Source organism: Hyperolius riggenbachi, chromosome 3 (assembly GCF_040937935.1).
Source record: "Hyperolius riggenbachi isolate aHypRig1 chromosome 3, aHypRig1.pri, whole genome shotgun sequence".
In the NCBI taxonomy this organism is placed as follows: Eukaryota; Metazoa; Chordata; class Amphibia; order Anura; family Hyperoliidae; genus Hyperolius; species Hyperolius riggenbachi.
The window spans coordinates 139,092,064-139,111,765 of NC_090648.1; the positions used below are offsets into that span (position 1 = coordinate 139,092,064).

A 19,702-nucleotide genomic window follows, 5' to 3' on the forward strand; every position below is an offset into this window, starting at 1 on the left:
AGAATGTGCTGTACAGTGTTGCAGGTCTGTGTAAATCAAATTCATATTCAGTAATAGCAAAACCAACCAGAGATTTTTTTTTTCAGGTAATGATTTTTAACATTTATTTTTTGATTGGTACATTCTATTGCACATACATCTATTGCTACATACTGTAGACAAAGCAGAACAGAAAGGTGCTCACGCATAGCTCTCTGTACTCTTCAGCGCTTCAGAAGCAATGCAGCTCCGATAAACAACATGCAAATGACCACTTCAATTCCAAGGTCAGAGCTCTGCTGTCCTGCTTTCAACCTTAAAGAGGAACTGTAGTGAAAAGAACATAATTCATAAAATTGCTTATTTTTACAATGTTCATTATTAGATTATTTAGTCAATGTTTGCCCATTATAAAATCTTTCCTCTCCCTGATTTACATTCTGAAATGTATCACTGGTGGTGACATCTTTAGTTCTGCCAGGTGATCTGTATGGAATGTTTGTTACTGAGAGCTCTATGCACAGAGGGAGATATTGCTTGCTTGGCAGTTGGAAAAAGATGATATTTCCCGCAATGCAACAAGGTTCACAGACAGCAAACTGTCAGGACCATGGTCATGACATCAAACTGTGGGAGGGGTTTTAACACAATATCAGCCATACAGACCCCCCTGATGATCTAAAGGCAGCCATACACTGGTCGATTGCCACCAGATCGACCAGCAGATAGATCCCTCTGTGATCGAATCGGATCAAAGAGGGATCTATTGTCTGTGTACACTGCAGACAGATTTTGAATAGATTTCACTATGAAAATCGATGCACAATCTGTGGAGATACCTGATCCGGCCGGGGCGAGTCCCCCGGTTTCCGCTGTCTCTTCTCCGCTCTGGGCTCCAGCTTCCCTTTACTTCCTGTCGAGGGAAGCTATCCGGAGCCCAGCGCTGAGAAGGGACCGCGGGGACTCGCGCCGGCAGAGCAGGTAATGTATTGCCGCTAGCGTCGGTCGTCGGACATTTGAATGCCGCTATCGACGCACTCCCATCCCGGCGGCGATTGAGCAAAATCTTCCGCCCCGACAGATCGACGGGATCGATCGATTTCGGACGAAAATCGGTCGATTGGTCAGCATTTGCGCATCGATTTCACAGCAGATTCGATCACAGTGATCGAATCTGCTGTTTATCGGCGGGAAATCGAGCAAGTGTATGGGCACCTTAAAGGTAAACATTTCACTTGGGAAAGGGAATATCAGCTATCTCCTTACATAGGTGATTCAGAAATAATGACTGAGGACATCTTGTAGCCAAATAGTAAAACTACATCAAAAACATGTTATTTAATAAAAATACCTACACTTACATCTAAAATTAACTATTTCCCTCCCATGTCCCCCTTAGTACCCAAACATTATATATATATATATATATATATATACACACATTAAAAAATACATGAATAGTTGCCTTGGGGCTGAACTTTTTTTTATTAGATATGTGAAGAGGGTATACAACTGTTATTTTTTATGTTGAGGGCTTATAATTAGTGATGGACGCAAAACTGAAAAAATAGACCTTTATTTCCAAATAAAATATTGGCACCATACATTGTACTGGTGAAATATATTAAACGTTGCAATAACCGGGACAAATAGGCAAATAAAATGTGTGGGTTTTATCCACATTAGAATGTTTTATTTTAACACTAAAATGGCCGAAAACGGAAAAATAATAAATTTTTTCAATTTTTTTTCTTATTTCCAATTAAAATGGTTTAGAATAAAATAATTCTTAGCATAATGTACCTCCCAAAGAAAGACTAATAGGTGGAGAAAAAAAACAAGTCATTGTTATTAAGTTATTGACAAAACAATGGGAGGAGCGCTGACAGGTGAAAATTGCTCTGGTCCTAATGGGGTAAAAACCCTCAGCCCTCAAGTGGTTAAAGCATATACATATAAGATGTACGTTTGTCCCAGGATGGATTCTTCTATGTCGCTGTTGCTTCCAGTAAGTAGTAAAAGTCTGACAAATCTGATTGATGTGGACTAGTCCATCTTCTCATGGGAAATTCTAAGTTGCCAGTTAATTATTAATTAGTGGCATCTAGTGGCTTGCATTGGCTAGTATGGCTCCCACTGCCTGGATTGGATGGACTTTCTTGTGAGGATAATTTTCTGCTTTTCCCTAGTCATGAGCTGGTAGAGGGGTGTGCACTGGGAAAGAGTGGAGGCATGCCAGATTTTCCACTTTAGAGACTTCAAGTACACTTGAACTGAGAGGGATATGGAAGCTGCCATATTTATTTACTTTTTATAAACAATACCAGTTACCTGGCAGTCCTGCTGATCTCTGCAGCTGCAGTAATATCTGAACAACACCAGAAACAAGCATGCTGCTAATCTGGTCAGATTTGACAAAAATGTCAGAAACAGATGATATGCTGCATGTTCGTTCAAGGTCTGTGGTTAAAAGCATTAGAGGATCAGCAGGGCAGCCATGCAATTTGCAGTGTTTAAAAGGAAATAAATGTCAGCCTCCATATCCCTCTCAGTTAAGTGTACTTTAAAGTGGACCTGAACTGGCCTGAGGAACAATAAGGGAGATACTTACCTAGATAAAAAGGAAGCTGTAATGATCCGCTCAGCTGGCTACACAAGCAGACAGCTGTTTGACCATTCCTTATGTCTGAGAGATGCAGGTCTCTGGAAAAGAGACCTGGCTTCATCTTGCAACTTTCAGAGTTGCTTTGCTGAGGGATTTGCATACAGTACATGCAAATTGCCCAGCTGTCTCCTTTGAGGGCTGGCAGTATAACAGCCTTCTGCTGACCAGAAGGCTTTGCTGGTCATAACGGTTTGTTATATACACTCCTGGAGTGTCAGCCTTCCCTGTTGGATTGTTATAGGTATCTTAGAGTAATTCTGGGGACTGCTCTAGGCAGCTCCTCTAGTGCAGTTAGCCTGCTTATCTGTTTTGTCTATGTTGCCTCTCTGCTGTGATTGTCCTGTCGCCAACGGTGGTCGATAGTAAATCGTCATGTCAGTGGGTGCTAACCAGTGCAGCGGTTGCTACTGGTAGCCCCTTCTGGTTCATCTGTCTTACTTGGATCGCACCAGCCTCTAGCGGTAGCGGCTGTGGATCCTTCTGATCTGCTTTCTTGGAGTATAGCTGGGGCAGCGGTTGCCACCGGCTATCTCATCTGCCTGTCTTGCTTGGATCGCACTAGCCCCTAGCGGTAGCTCCTTCTGGATCCTTTTGACCTGTGATCCTGTCCCTGAACCCGGATCTCACTCGCTCTGGCGGTAAGAGCAGTGGATCTTTCCTATCCTGTCCCTGAACTTGGATTGCACTCGCTCTGGCGGAAAGAGCAGTGGATCCTGCTAAGCTCTGTTGCTTTACTTGGATCGCACTCACTCTGGCGGAAAGAGCAGTGGATCTTTCCTATCCTGTTTCCCGTCCGTCTGTCTGTCTTGTCTGCTACGAACGCTTGCTGGAGGCTCGGTGAGGTAACCGTTAAGTAAGCGCTCACGTTCTCTGTTTCGTGTTTGGGTGGCAGGGGTTAGTTAGGCGTGCTTGTCTCTGTTGCGCCTTACGTGCGAAGATCGCACTGTAAACGCATTCGCTGTTGCGAATGAGTGCGGTGTTCGCGTTTAGTTAGCGTTTGTTATTTTCCTTATCTTCTCATTGTATGAATTGCTGTGCCTTTGCTACTCTCATGCCCTGTCTTGCTTTAGCCTTGTGTTACCTCTGGCAATCGCCTCTCTCACGATTGCGTTCCTACTTCGTGTCTGCTGTTGTGTGTGCACAGTCGCGGGTTGGCGACTAGATTGAGGCACATACATACATTCTGTCCCTGTGCTCATTCTCATTCACAATCGCTTCTCTTGCGATTGCGTTCTCACTTGGTTTCCTCTGTTGTGTGTCCACCGTCGCCGGTTGGCGACTAGATTGGTGCACACACATACATTCCTCCTTTGTGCTTATTCTGTCTTGTGTCACTGTTAGCAATCGCCATCTCTTGCGATTGCCTTCTCACCTGATCTTCATGGTTGTGTGTTTATCGTTGCTGGGTGGCGACTAGATTGGTGGACACACATACACTCTGTCGCTTTACTCTCTCTCTTTAAGGGCTATCTTGCCCTGCGTTCTTCCCTTCGTACAATTCCTGTCTGGCGTCTGTGGCAGGGCAGAGGATCTGTTCCTCTGCACTCCACAGCTCCATCTGCCGACAAGAATTTCCCTCTACAGGTGCGTTGCACCTTTTGCTGGGTTCTCTCAAATTATACGCTTGTGGAGGATTTCCGCAGTGTCAGCGCGTGTCCTGTGCGCTGACCACGGAGAGAATTCCACAATCGTTACAGAAGCATTTGGATAGTCCATAGGCTTCCCATGTCCTCCTTGACCCTGCTGTACACCATATGAACATATCTGACAAGAGCTTGCTGGATATGATCTCGTGGCCACACTCTCTGCTGAGTACAAGTGTGGCTGTACTGCACCTGTGTGAGTATGGCCACGCCTGTGCAGTAAGCTGAAGCTACTCGTCCACGAGTGGCTCCATGATACTGCGGGTGGCGCTGTACAGCCACGCTTGCTTATGAAGAAGAGTGCAGTCATTACCTGTCACAGCGTCCCGGCCAATGGTGATGGTGTTGAGGAGGACTCGGTAAGTTTCTGGACTATTGATCTCAGATAGTTGTAAGATATTGTATAGACATGGCAATTGCACACAAATTATTACCAGGCCAGATACACCCCACTGGCCCAAATTCACTGAACCCAGATAACAAACCCTTCCTTTAATTGTAATGTGTGGTGTGTAGCCCAGAGGCGTATCTACAGGGTGCAGGTATGGCATGTGCCATAATAAGCCAGGGGTGCCTCTTACTGGGGGAATTGCTCTATAGCATCCTTGGTGTTCTACATAAACATACTTTTTATCCAGGGGGCATTCTGCTGCCTGGTTACTTCTTCTATTTGGGAGATATGCATAGCTGACCTATTGCGATACACCATTCTAACAGGCCATTCTTCACTTCAACTTGCACACAGCCAATTAAACCAAAACTACATGTTAAGATAATTCAAGGATGCGTATCTACCCCCCTAACCCCCCCCCCCCCCCCCCCCATTGCCATGTTTGCCACGGGCGCAGTTTTTCTTAGGTACAATTTACAATGGAATTATACTGCTTATGTACAGCCTGAGTCTTTACAGGTTGGAATATGGTCCTGGAAATCCAGAAGAGTTGCAACAATCAATACAGACAAAATATGTTACTATTACCGCTCAATTAGCACATTAATGGCACCTGCTCTATCACTGTAATGCTATATGGCATGGTTTGTTATTGCTATTTGTCAGGGCCCATTTAGGTGTTAAAATTAGCATCTACCCCTTTCTTAACATAACTAACAGTTGTGTACAAGAATTCCATAAGCACAATGGGGCTTGATACATAGCAATGTAAATTAATACAGTAGCGGCCACGAGTGAAGTATCATGGTAGCAGGGGCGTAGAAATAGGGGTTGCAGAGGTAGCGACCGCATCGGGGCCCTTGGGCCAGAGGGGCCCCTTAGGGCCCTTCCTCAACCACAGCATTAGCTCTCTATTGGTCCTGTGCTGGTGATAATCACTTCTATAGATACCTTGAATAGTGGTAATCATTAGGAAACTGCTTCCCATACCCTTCTTGCACCTGTAGTTGCCATTGGCAGGTTTTGGCGCACCGTATCAATTGTTATGTATAGAGTGCATGGGGGGCCCAATGTGAAACTCGCACCGGGGCCCATAGATCCTTAGCTACGCCACTGCACGGTAGCTATACTTCACAGAAACAGGGCCACCCGCAGTAAATGTTATGCGCATTGCTTTGTGCATTAGAACACAAAGTGATGTCCGCAACACTTGAAAAAAAGTGTGCTAGGGCTCAAAAAAGCAAGATAAAAAAATAAATAGATAGAGAGAAAGAAAGCCCATATAGCTAGCACCACTTGATTGAGGTATATAATCATTTATTCAAAAAATATATAAATGGTTGTATATATAACATCTATGACATATTGGAGTATCAAAAACATACATAAAAACAATTAAAACCGACCATATGGTCGCATGTGGTAACAGCTGCAAACAATCATGTCCATATAAGTGATCAAAAAACGGATATAATACCACTATATGAGTCACAAGAAGTAGCAATGTATGCTCAGATAAACACCCCAGTGTGCATCAAAATAGAGCACACTCAAGGTTGAACCCGGGTTCAGTAAAGTGCAAGGCATATAAGTGGAAACATACATCAATGAATAATTATATATGAAAAAAGCATGCAATTTTCAAAAGATAGTGCAGAGTAAATTGTATAAAAATGACTGCTATATACACAATAACCTAGGAGCAGCCTATACCTGGAGTGCACAGTGAGAAAAGAAGTGCAAGAAATGAGGAGAATACTTAGCCCGGGAAGACCAGGGAGGCCAGGACAGTGCAGCTGAAGATGTAAGGAAGTCCCTTCAAGACAGTCCCGCAAGCTCCGCGGGCGTCACCCCGCTTTGGAAGGAGAGGAGAGGGATACCACCTCCCTCTCCTCTCCTTCCAAAGCGGGGTGACGCCCGCGGAGCTTGCGGGACTGTCTTGAAGGGACTTCCTTACATCTTCAGCTGCACTGTCCTGGCCTCCCTGGTCTTCCCGGGCTAAGTATTCTCCTCATTTCTTGCACTTCTTTTCTCACTGTGCACTCCAGGTATAGGCTGCTCCTAGGTTATTGTGTATATAGCAGTCATTTTTATACAATTTACTCTGCACTATCTTTTGAAAATTGCATGCTTTTTTCATATATAATTATTCATTGATGTATGTTTCCACTTATATGCCTTGCACTTTACTGAACCCGGGTTCAACCTTGAGTGTGCTCTATTTTGATGCACACTGGGGTGTTTATCTGAGCATACATTGCTACTTCTTGTGACTCATATAGTGGTATTATATCCGTTTTTTGATCACTTATATGGACATGATTGTTTGCAGCTGTTACCACATGCGACCATATGGTCGGTTTTAATTGTTTTTATGTATGTTTTTGATACTCCAATATGTCATAGATGTTATATATACAACCATTTATATATTTTTTGAATAAATGATTATATACCTCAATCAAGTGGTGCTAGCTATATGGGCTTTCTTTCTCTCTATTGCTTTGTGCATTGCTAAGGAAGCAATGTGCGTAACTAACATAGCAGCGCACACTGCTATGTAAGGTGTGCATAGGGCGCACTACGGCTCATTAAGCCAATGTGTAAAGAATAGGTCTGTGGTGTCCCCTCCTGCAGATGTCAGGCCAGGCAATCGCCTGGTTTGCTTATGCCTAGCATTTCATCTGCTGGTGTGGACGGGTGACAGCTGCCGGTACATTGATGAGGTGTTTAGTGGGACTGAGAAGCACATGTTAATGAAAAAAATAATAATAATTTTAAATGTAAAATACATGTGTATGCATAAATATAAAATGAGCAAGTGTAATTAGTTTGTTCCTATGTCGCTGTCACTAACAGTAGGTAGTAAAAATCTGACAGATTTTGGATTAGTCCATCGCCTCATGGCAGATTCTCAGGGTTTTCTTTATTTTCAAAAGCACTTACCGTACTGAATGCCTGTGTTTCAGTCCAACTGCTAAAATAGCGTACAAGCTAGTAGGGGGGGGTCGGCCGGCATCTTAATATAGACCCTTCACAGCGAGTGTTTTGTAAAGAATGAAAGTAAATACTGAGAATTCCCTATCGGGGTAAAAGGAAGCTAAATGAGCTTAAAAAACTAATTCTGGCTAAATAGAGGAGGTAGTGGTGGACTTACCTCCTCCAAGTAGACACACAACGACTGTGGTAAAGACAGTCAATATATTCTATTTATGAACTCCAAATATGCAACGCGTTTTGTAGGTTTGATCCCGCTTCATCAGGCAATAACAACGGAGCAACAGCATATGTGGTCAGTAGAAGAAAATCTCTCCACCTGCCTTTACAGTGGTTGCCTAATGGTAACCCTGGTTTGTGAGTATTAATATTTACTCTATCTAGTAACCATTTACCAGTACATATTACACTATTGGGGTTCTTGGTGTTCCCTGTTTTTATTTTTAATTCCCTATCAGGAGATGAACGTGTCAGATTTTTGTTACCTACTATAAGTGACAGCGACATAGGAACAAGGTAATTTATGGTGCATAATACCCTGAGACAAACATGCATTTGAGGTGTACTGTATACATATACTTTGAATTTTAGAATTCTTCACAATAGTGGAAGTGCACTTAGGATTTAAATATGGTACTTGTTCCTCTTACTTTGTGATTAGACTCTGATGAGAGACTGTAATTTGCAAGGAACTGGAAAATTAGTAAAATGTGGGGATGGAACTTTATCAGCAGCATGATAGTTCTTTGCACTCTGCAGCCTTTGTCACAATGCTGCCTCACTGTTCCCAGTCAGTGCATCCCAATATGGTGACATAGGGCCAATGTATAGTCAGTATAGCCATTTCATGGTTTGGATAGGTCCTTTTTGTTGGGAAAAGGCAATTTTAACAGGCCAAGTTATTTCGTTATGAGCTTATGTTCAAAGGAGAATCACTGCAGTATAAAACCAGCAGAGGCTTCTGGTGACCCCTGCTGGTCTAATATGTTTACTGAATTCACGTGCGGATGGTACTGAGGATCTTCCACATTAAAGCGGACCTGAACTCAGAACTTCCTTTCTGCTCTAAAAGATAAGCATCAGCAAAATAACCATTAAACAAAAAATTATTTGCTACAGCTGATACAAATCCTACAATAAATCTGTAGTGTTACTACTTCTTGCTTCCATAAAAGAAGACATATTGTTAACATCCTGTGCTTTCAAATTAGCTTATCCGCTGTGGCAGTCAGCTGACACGGGAGAGATCAAATTAATCAATAATAAATAAATATGGCAATAAATATGACAGCCTCCATCTTTCATTTCAGGGGTGCTGTAACTCCTGTTTTTAGAACTACAGAGATAGAGAAAAAATCAGTGCACCTTTTTGCACACACATTTATGCAATGTTGCCTGGTGGGAATTGGGACCAGACCCGCGAGCCACAATGCAGGGCCGAAGCTGAACAGACATGTCACTAAAATGTGGGCGAGGTGCCACCGGCCGAGGGGGGCGGGGCTGCTCTACACATGCTGGATTCTCAGCAGAGGCGTTTCTTATTGGATGTCTCGGCCGAGTTTTATGTAGTGTGTATATGGGGCTTAACATGGGCACTGAAATTTAAATTTCCACTAATGCCAAATTCTGATGAGTATTGCATTTGTCATTTTTTTTGCGTCGGAGAATGCAAAAAAAATATTTATATATATATATATAGGATCTTCTTAAAAAATTAGCATACTGTGATAAGGTTCATTATTTTCTGTAATGTACTGATAAACATTAGACTTTCATATATTTTAGATTCAAATACACACAACTGAAGTAGTTCAAGCCTTTAATGGTTTTAAAATTGATGATTTTGGCATACAGCTCATGAAATCCCAAATTTCCTATCTCACAAAATTAGCATATTTCATCCGACCAATAAAAGAAAAAAGTGTTTTTAAAACAAAAAAAGTCAACCTTCAAATAATTATGTTCAGTTTTGCACTCAATACTTGGTCGGGAATCCTTTTGCAGAAATGACTGCTTCAATGCGGTGTGGCATGGAGGCAATCAGCCTAGGGCACTGCTCAGGTGTTATGGAGGCCCAGGATGCTTCGATAGCGGCCTTAAGCTCATCCAGAGTGTTGGGTCTTGCGTCTCTCAACTTTCTCTTCACAATATCCCACAGATTCTCTATGGGGTTCAGGTCAGGAGAGTTGGCAGGCCAATTGAGCACAGTAATACCATGGTCAGTAAACCATTTACCAGTGGTTTTGGCACTGTGAGCAGGTGCCAGGTCGTGCTGAAAAATGAAATCTTCATCTCCATAAAGCTTTTCAGCAGATGGAAGCATGAACCCACTTTTGAAACAGAAACAGCGGCAGAAGCGCCTGACCTGGGCTACAGAGAAGCAGCACTGGACTGTTGCTCAGTGGTCCAAAGTACTTTTTTCGGATGAGAGCAACTTTTACATGTCATTCGGAAATCAAGGTGCCAGAGTCTGGAGGAAGACTGGGGAGAGGGAAATGCCAAAATGCCTGAAGTCCAGTGTCAAGTACCCACAGTCAGTGATGGTCTGGGGTGCCATGTCAGCTGCTGGTGTTGGTCCACTGTGTTTTATCAAGGGCAGGGTCAATGCAGCTAGCTATCGGGAGATTTTAGAGCTTTCATGCTTCCATCTGCTGAAAAGTTTTATGGAGATGAAGATTTCATTTTTCAGCACGACCTGGCACCTGCTCACAGTGCCAAAACCACTGGTAAATGGTTTACTGACCATGGTATTACTGTGCTCAATTGGCCTGCCAACTCTCCTGACCTAAACCCCATAGAGAATCTGTGGGATGTTGTGAAGAGAAAGTTGAGAGACGCAAGACCCAACACTCTGGATGAGCTTAAGGCCGCTATCGAACCATCCTGGGCCTCCATAACACCTGAGCAGTGCCACAGGCTGATTGCCTCCATGCCACGCCGCATTGAAGCAGTCATTTCTGCAAAAGGATTCCCGACCAAGTATTGAGTGCATAACCGAACATAATTATTTGAAGGTTGACTTTTTTTGTTTTAAAAACACTTTTCTTTTATTGGTCGGATGAAATATGCTAATTTTTTGAGATAGGAATTTTGGGTTTTCATGAGCTGTATGCCAAAATCATCAATATTAAAACAATAAAAGGCTTAAACTACTGCAGTTGTGTGTATTTGAATCTAAAATATATGAAAGTCTAATGTTTATCAGTACATTACAAGAAATAATGAACTTTATCACAATATGCTAATTTTTTTTAGAAGATCCTGTTTATAAAAATAAAATAATAATGGAGAAAACTGAAAATTAGTCTTGTGGTTGGTCTAAAATTACCTCATTCTCTGATTGGTCCAATGCTTCTGAGTTGCGGAAAATCGGATTTCCGTTTGGAAATGCGTACATTTTAATTCTGCGGAATCTGAATGAGCAACCCTACTGTCAACCTTTGTCTGTTTTACTACTTTGCGTTTCTCAAACCTACAATCTGTGAGTTTTGGCACACTTGTGTGCTGCATTCTGGGAGTGTAATTGTTCTGTTTGAAGGTATTCTGTGATGGATGCTGATTTTGCAAAGGAATCCCATGATCTTTATAAGATACTCAGGGACAGAGGGTACCAGGTATTGATAAGAGGGCTAGCTAAGGCTTGGGCTTCATCTCAGAGCCATCTCTCAGAAATCTAGACCAGGGCTAGAGATTCCCAAATGAGGTGTGAACCTTTCAGGATAATAACCCCATTTGGGGTCTACTGAGGGAAACTACTGAAACACACTGACGTGTTTTGCATTTAGATAAGAAGATGGTGGAAAGAGTAGGAGACAAACCCCCTATGACAGCAAGGCAGGCCAAGAAGTTGGGAGACTAGTTAGAGAAATCAGAATGCAAGGGAAAAGATCTTCTAAGTTTGCTGACTGTCATGATTTAAATTCAGAAGATCACATTTTAGGGGATTATACTGTAAACCAGAAGATCCTTGAAGGGGGTAGATATTTCGACCATGGCCATTTCTCAATATGTTGTTTCCCAGGAAAAGTATATTTTGATACCCCCTCCTCCCCCTTTCCATTTCCCCAGTACTGTGAAACAATAAGATCAAGAATCACTTCCATTTGAACGCAGGGTGACAGAGCATATGTTTGGACGCGAAACGGCCGTCACTAGACCCACCTTTGTCCCTCACTCCCACCATCAGCAGCCTGCACAGCAAGAATTAAGGTACACAACTTTTGCTTGTCAACTCTCACTACTACGATGTCCAAGACGGAAGGTGCAAGCTCTTTTTTTGCTTTTGTTACATGTATTTGTACAATTGATGTGAGCATGATACTTATCATTGATGGCAGTAGCGGGGTGTCTGGGTGAACAGTGGGCACAATCGGGTGCGCGTCCTGACAACCGTTTCGCTTTAAGCAAGCTTCCTCTGAGGCTCTAATGTGCAGGTGACAGTATCATGCTCACATAAATTGTATGAATACATGTCTTCACTCGATGTCAGCTGTCATACAGTTATTGGCAATAAACACTCTATATAGTGCCAAGCGATTCTTGATCTTGAGTAAGGAGACTTGCGTAGGTATAAGGTAAAAGATGAGTTTATTAGGACTGTAAGCACTTCAGACAACGCGTTTCGCAGCTTAAACCGCTTCCTCAGGTCAAGTACAATGCTTCTAAATGCATGTAGTGCTCCTGGGCGCCCACTACACGCTCTCAGTGTAAGGGACAATTTTTTAAGGAGCAGCGACCTACAACATCCTCTGGAAAAGGCCGAGTGGGGACGGTACTTCCCCCACATGCTAAGACGTGTGGTTGCCTCATACAGCAACTGACACCTGTAAGTATAACCAGTACTATATACCGTTTGCCAATTACCAAACGATATTACACCAGAAAGGGCTCCCGGTGTCCTTGTGTTTTTTCTATGTCTCTAGCACCCAATTCTTGATCTTATTGTATTGCTTAGCATCCTGGACTGCATGCTTAGAGCACATTGGAGTGTTGCATTATGTTGGTACGTTCACAATTTTCAGTTATACATATTGCTTTTTGATCCTGTGTGCCTGCCCATACCTTTTGTTGTGTCCCCAGTACTGTGAATAGGAAGTTCATAGCTTACATTCTTTTGTTTTGCAGGCAAGGCAACATTGCACCTTGAAAGATCAAAAACAAAAACTGATGTTCTAAATCAGTCTATAATGGGTACACATAGTTTTACCAAGCAGATACACCTCTCCTGCCAAAGCTCACCAAGCCCACATAACAAACCATTTCTATAACTGTCATGAGGGGTTGCAGCCTTGTTGGAATATTGTCCCAGGAAAACCACAGTGCTACAACAATCAGTACATACTAAAGCTAAAACAAACAAGAGTAGCCATGCTCATTATGCTGGGAATTAAAGTGAACCCAAGGAGAAGCTCAGGGCAAAAAGGAAATACCTAAGGAGAGGGAATCCTCTGGATCCTAATGAGGCCTCCCGAGTCCTCTGTCAAGATCCTGTTGATCTCAGCACCAGTGACTGGTGTGGGCACCCCCTAGGGCATGGGGTCTAAGTGAGCACAGGTCTTCCCCAGCGCATCTTGCAAGAGATGATGGGCCGTCACCCCTAGTGAGCAACGGACTACTTTGCTGCCTGTTGCCCAACAGGTTACGACCCATAGAGTTGCCCCATCAGTGATGAGAAGAACAGGAGGGGTGAACCCTGCAATAAGGGAAGGAGGGCGGACTAAAGGGACAGACCAGAATGAAGGCTGGACTTACAGGACTGGCAGATTATGGGAGTGACAGGTGACAGGGCTGGTAGAAGATGGGAGTAACAGGACTGGCAGATGAGGGGAGTGAAAGGTGAAAGAAATGGCAGATGACAGGACTAGCAAGTGACAGGACTGGTCAAGAATAACTGGTAACTGGTATGACAAGTAACAGGTGACAGGACCGGCAGGTGACTGGACTGATGAGAGTGACTGGTCACTGGACTGAAAGGTAACAGGTGACAAGACTGTTAGATGATAGGATTGGCAGGTGACCGGACTGAACTGACAGGACTGGCCTGACAGGAGATTGTGACACTTGTCACAGATGGCGTGGAAACACGCTGCCGCTGCTTGAGACAGAGCAGCGCCGAGCAGCGATTGGTCAGGGTTTAAATACCCTGGCCTTCACGCCAGTGCTGTAGTCCTGCCCCAGCCACAGCTACGAGACTAGAGGAGAGGCACGTGTGTGCTCCTTAGAGCACGTACACTCTGCCACGTGGGGAAGATGTCCACGCTATCCCAGAAGATATCCAGGCCGGCGCCAGACCCCGGGACCAGTGAGTATAACACCTTAACACTGTGGCTGTGCCCCTCTTCTGGTACAAGCATGGCCATACTGCACCTGTGCAAGCAGCGCCGCATCAGCACAGTAGCATGGAGGCGCTTGTGCATGTTCAGCCAATTTAAACCACTCGAACAATCACTTCAGTATCTTTAGGATCATTTTAAAATCGATTGGACTGAAATAATTTATTATATAGCCAATCATAAAGGTCAACCCACTGATCTAGGCACTAGTCTAGTTCAGAGGACTCAGCGGCAATTAGATCAGAACCACACAAATGCTAGAATTGCAAACCAGGAACCTCGCCAGCAGCCTTTGCCCGCTGGGCTTCAGGCACGGTGCTCACTTCGGCTACTGCCTCTGCTTGCGCACCTTTACTTCACCTATTCAGTTGGCCGCATGGATAGAGTTTCCTGCTGGGTAACAGTGGCGTAGCTAAGGAGCTGTGGGCCTCGATGCAAGTTTTACAATGGAGCCCCCCAAGCACTCCATACATAACAATTGATACGGCGAACCAAAACCTGCCAATAGCAACTACAGTGTCAGAGGTGCAAGAATCAGAATCAGAATCATTTATTTCGCCAAGTACAACGGGGGTTGTACCCGGAATTATTTTTGGCTCATACAGGGTCGGTGATGGTACAAACACATACATGCAATCCTTCAGCACATACAATCAGGTACAGTATGGTACATAAGTAAGAAATACATATATAATACAGCACATGACTAGTGGAGGACGCGTGGGGCGGACTGGAGTGCTATGTGAGGGGAGCGTCACATCTACGGCGCTCGCTCTGCTCTGCAGCATTTCCAGATGCCCCGCAGTGTGTAAAATTAAAGAGTGTAAAGGAAAAGGAGTGGATAGAAAAAGAGAGAGAGAATGGATAGCTAAAAAGAGAATGAGGAAAGAAAGACAGAAACAAGCAAGAGGAGAGAGACAGAGGCAGAGAGTCCCCTTTAGGACTGCAGATTGTGTACAGATAATCAGTGCTCCCAGCCGAACTGAGGGGATCACTGAGAGGGGCCACGCTTAGCATAGTTCTGGCTTGGTGCCCGGTCTGGGCTGGTCAGGTCCAGAGTCCATTTGATGATGGTTGCAGGCAGAGGGGACCTGGTGGAGTGTTCAGATGTGGCCGCAAATTGAGGGCTGGATGTGGGGTGATCTTCTTGGCAGTAGCCTCATCAAGGGAGGTCCGGCCTGCGGGAGAGCTCAGAGGAGAGGAGCTCCTCCACGTGTGTAGCCTACCAGGCTGGAGTCGACGGAGACTGCCTCTGGAGTGGCCAGCAGAGCCACTCTCGCACTGGGGATCTCCTCCACGTGGGTGGCCGAGCAAGAAGCAGCGGCGAGTGATATGTGGCAGTGCAGCGGGTGTTGGAGCGGCCAGCAGTGCCCGGAGGTCACCCCTGGGTCCGGGAGAGTGGACCAGCGTCGGTGGGGATGGGCAGAGGCCCCGCAGCAAGCAGCGAGGCAGACCCGGAGAACGTCCCAGCTCCCTCCATCCGCGGCAGCAACTCCCCCCATCGCAGAGCGCACCGTCTCCGACTGGAGCAGGACAGGATCCGCGGTGGTGCAGCACAGTCCCCATCTCTTCAAAAAGCGGGCGGCGTCTCTTAGTTCCCCCGGCAGCGGCGGTGTGGCCACCCACGTGGTGGACTCATGAGTGTAGGAGTTAGGAAGAGCCGCAACGTGCCCCGGCAGGCAGTGGGGCGAGGCGGCCCGTTCCCCGGCAGCAGCCAGCAGCGACAACCACTCGCCGGTGGCTTCCCGACCTCCTCAGAGCGGCTGCACTAGCGTCTGACCTCCGGCGATGGAGCGGCCCTGTGTGCTGTCCATGCATCCAGCCGAGTGAGGAATGGCTGCGTAGATGGTCCCTGCGATCCAGGTTCCGGAGCACAGCGTGCCCAGACTCCCCAGGATGAGGAGAGCAGGGGGGACGTCTCTGACCTCCCGGCACAGGTGAGCCACAAAGGAAAGAGGGGAAAGAGCCAGAAGAGCCGGAGCCCTGTGTGCCGAGGCGTCCTACTCAGGCGCCATCTTGTGTAAGAAGGGGATGGGGAGCAGTTTGTTAACGATTACCACTATTCAGAGTATCTATAGAAGTGATTATTATGTGCCCAGGACCAATAGAGAGCTAATACTGTAGTTGAGGGATGGGCCCCCCAGGACCCCTCTGGCCCAAGAGCCCCGATGCGGTCGCTACTTCTGCACCCCCTATTGCTACGCCCCTGCTGGGCAGTACCCCATTTCTTAAAAAATGGTGGTCCCAACCAAATTGAGGGTCCCCTCAACTAGACTGGTGACCTTATTTAGTCATATTCAAAAATCCACAGAAAGATCATTACACAGAGATCATAATTACTCATATACCGCCTAACTTTTAGAGATAAGAAAGAGGGACACTTAAGCCACACCACTAATCATGCCCCTGGCACACCCTTATTCATGCAAACCATAAAGATCTCATAAGAAAAATGTATCAATTTAAAGGATGGGAGTATTGTTTAGAGTCAATTAAACATATTTTCAGTAGAAAAAGACATCTATTTACATAGATCTGTACATCAGTCCTGATAGAGACAAATAGTAAGAGGATATTGCATATTCAGTAGTAGTGCATTGTGGGTATCCACAAATGTTCACTTATAGCTGAATTATTACACATTTCCTTCTGTTTTAAGAAGGCAAATTACACCAAATAGTAAGAGGGACAGAGGGATTTGGTTCTTATGTAATTACTGCCTGACATGCTTATTAATAAGGGCACAACAAAATATAGCCATGCTTGGTGCCACGAATTCCAGTCATCTGCTTAATAACCACTAGTCCCCTATTGAGTCACAATAGACAGCAGTTTTAAGCTATAGTTACAACGGTCTGGAAGGTGACACGGATCCCAATATACCCAGGAGAGCAAACTTCCGTCAGATTTTAGCTAGTTACCTGACGTTGCAATCTCTACACTATGCGCAGACTCTGTAGCAACCGGTCGCTAAATCGTAGCGCAATCGCCATGGCAACCAGACGCTCCTGCCACGCCCCCCGGAGACAGACAACGCGGCCATGACAACGAATGCGGAACTGTATTGCGCATGCGTACCTTGTCTGTACTTCTTTTTCTTTCGCAACTAAGCTTGAATCCACTATGCCTCAAGTAAACGAGAGGCGGAGCGAGTGTGAACAAATGACCCAATTGCTGTTCTGGCGAGGCTGGTGTCCTGCCCTCCTATTGGTGCTCTGACTTGTGTCCGCTGCTAGCAGGGTAGGTGGAGCTGGAGAAGGGAGACAGAGCGGAGAGCGCTAGGCCGGACGGAGGGGTTGTCATGGTTGGGTTCGGAGCCCCGAGGCGCACGGGCCGCCTGCCCCCCTTTGTGTTGGTGGCCTTGCTGGTGGTGATCGCCCTGCTGGCGTTTAACTACTGGAGCGTGTCTTCCCGGCAGGCCGCACTGCAGGACGACCTGGCCGCTCTGCAGGAGCAGGTGCAGCGCACAGAGGTGGCCCGCAGTCGGCTGGAGAAGAGGCACTCCGATCTGATGGTGCAGGCCGAGAACAGCAGGCGGCAGCTGGAGCAGCGACTGGGCGAGTACCAGAATGTGGGCGAGAGGCTGCAGGCCCGGGACCTGGAGGCCCAGCGCTGCGAGGTGGACAGGGTGAGACCCGGATCTGTGTGTGTCACATCATAACACGACCAGCAGCCGAGCCTGTGTGTGACCCGGGCAGTAGCCTGGCATCATCATGTGCATGGGAACATCCATCCCCTGTGTGTGACATCATGATGCTGGGGATGGACGTGTGTCTGTGTGAGATGTTATGCTAACCTTTGTGCTGTTATGATACCTCTGGGCTGAGACTGTGTAATGTGTGGGATTCGAAAGAGAATGACTCTCTTCTGCAAATAATAACTCTAGTTGACTATTAAGTGATATTAATTGTCCACACACATTACAATCTGATTGTGCAGTTTTTTACACACCACTAAAGCCAAGTACACAAATCCAGTTTTACCAACCCTGTGTAGCAGGAGATCTTACCTACACATTGTACACACCTACACATCTGTTCATTGTATTCAAACACTGCTAGTCCTCCCATGGAAGTTGTAAAATTGGTCAGTGATTGGACAATCAAAATCAGATGTGCGTATGCACTTTAACTCTGTGAAGGGGACCATACGCTAGCAATTAGAGAGGGTGCTCATAGCCGGCCTTTGACCTGAGCGGTCGCTCAGGGCACCGGCTTTGAAGGGGGCGCCTATAGCTGGTTACCTATACTGAGGGCACCTACTCCTGATTTCCTATACTGGGGGCACCTAATGCTGGCTACCTTTACTGAGAGCACCAACACCTGGCTACCTACGCTGGAGGAACCTACGCCTGGCTACTTATGGGGGCGATGGAGACCTTTAACTGACTTTCTATACTGGGGGCACCTATGCTTGGCAACCTATATAGAAGGCACCTACACATGAGATCCTATACTGGGGGAACCTATACCTGGCTACCTACCTATGAGTCTGAGGGTGTTTTTTTTTTGGGGGGGGGGGGGGGCGCACTGCGGCTATAACGCGTGGTGCAAATTGTCGGTGCTGTGCTATCATTCTAAATTTGGAGGGAGGGGGCGGCTAACTGTACCACAGATTGTTTTTATTTATATTCCTGGAAGGCTCCAGCCTTCATTTTTAAAGGGGAACTGAAGAGAGAGGTATATGGAGGCTGTCATGTTTATTTCCTTTTAGACAATACCAGTTGCCTGGCAGCCCTGCTGATCCTCTGCCTCTAATACTATTAGCCATAGCCCCTGAACAAGCATGCAGCAGATCAGGTGTTTCAGTGGTTCAGACTTATAAGTCTGATCTGACAAGACTAGCTGCATGCTTGTTTCTGGTTTTAATCAGATACTACTGCAGAGAAATAGACCAGCAGGGCTGCCAGGCAACTGGTATTGATTAAAAGGAAATAAACATGACAGCCTCCATATATCTCTCTCTTCAGTTCCCCTTTAAGTGTATTCAGGATAATACACTCTTTCCATCCATTCGTGGTTGGTAATAGTATTTTTTTTCTATTATACATATGTGACGTGTCACAGAGATCTGAGCATTTGGCGTGATGTGTCACGATGTCAAAAAGGTTGTGAGCCACTGTTCTAGGAGATATCTCAGGAGAAAAGGTGAATTGCATATGGGCCTGTGTGTGTGCGCGTGTATGCGTGAAGAGGATGTAGAGGCGCACAAAAAACCAGGTTTCGCTCAGGGCGCTGTGAAACCTAAGGCCGGCCCTGATGGGTCCTGTCTACCCAATCACGTTAATGCAATTCTCTATGAGGTTGGCCAAACTGATCACATATTCTTAGTAAGTTCTTCTAGACATGACCATCACTAGCCTGTAATGGATGTGCTGAGTGGACTGAAAACAATGTCCAGATCCTGCTTGACTATTGTCTTAATTCCGTGTTTAATTTAACTATTCTGTATTGTCACCGGGTTTAACCAGGATATGAGTGATATTGCTCAGTACGTTGGTTATGATGAATGCCATTAATACTTCTGTTATAAAAACGTGTGTGTTATCATTGAATGTCCTGACTGGGACTTTGTGCAGTATAACTACCCTTGTCTAATGCTAGTTACACACCATACGTTTTTTCGGCAGATAGATGGTTCGATAAATTCCGACATAGACGATATTATTTCCGATCGTTTTTCTGGTTGATTTCTC

The 19,702-nt window shown here is 45.5% G+C and overlaps 2 protein-coding genes across 3 annotated transcripts in view; one reads left to right on the forward strand and one right to left on the reverse strand.

Moving 5' to 3' along the window:
• Positions 1-17,042, reverse strand: part of FRMD5 (FERM domain containing 5) — a 173,749-nt gene extending 156,707 nt beyond the window's left edge. Inside the window, exons 1-2 of the mRNA XM_068274977.1 lie at positions 16,929-17,042; positions 185-306 (exon numbers count right to left, since the gene is read on the reverse strand). The gene's annotated coding sequence lies outside the window, so the exon portion shown is untranslated. The remainder of the gene's footprint in view (positions 1-184; positions 307-16,928) is intronic.
• A 125-nt stretch (positions 17,043-17,167) lies between these two features.
• The window catches only part of GOLM2 (golgi membrane protein 2), a 98,413-nt gene continuing 95,878 nt past the window's right edge, over positions 17,168-19,702 (forward strand). The window contains exon 1 of one of the 2 annotated variants that reach the window (XM_068274981.1): positions 17,168-17,635. In XM_068274981.1, coding sequence (XP_068131082.1) covers positions 17,309-17,635 — 327 coding nt within the window. In that variant the 5' untranslated portion in view covers positions 17,168-17,308. The remainder of the gene's footprint in view (positions 17,636-19,702) is intronic. The other variant, XM_068274979.1, reaches the window with a different exon arrangement.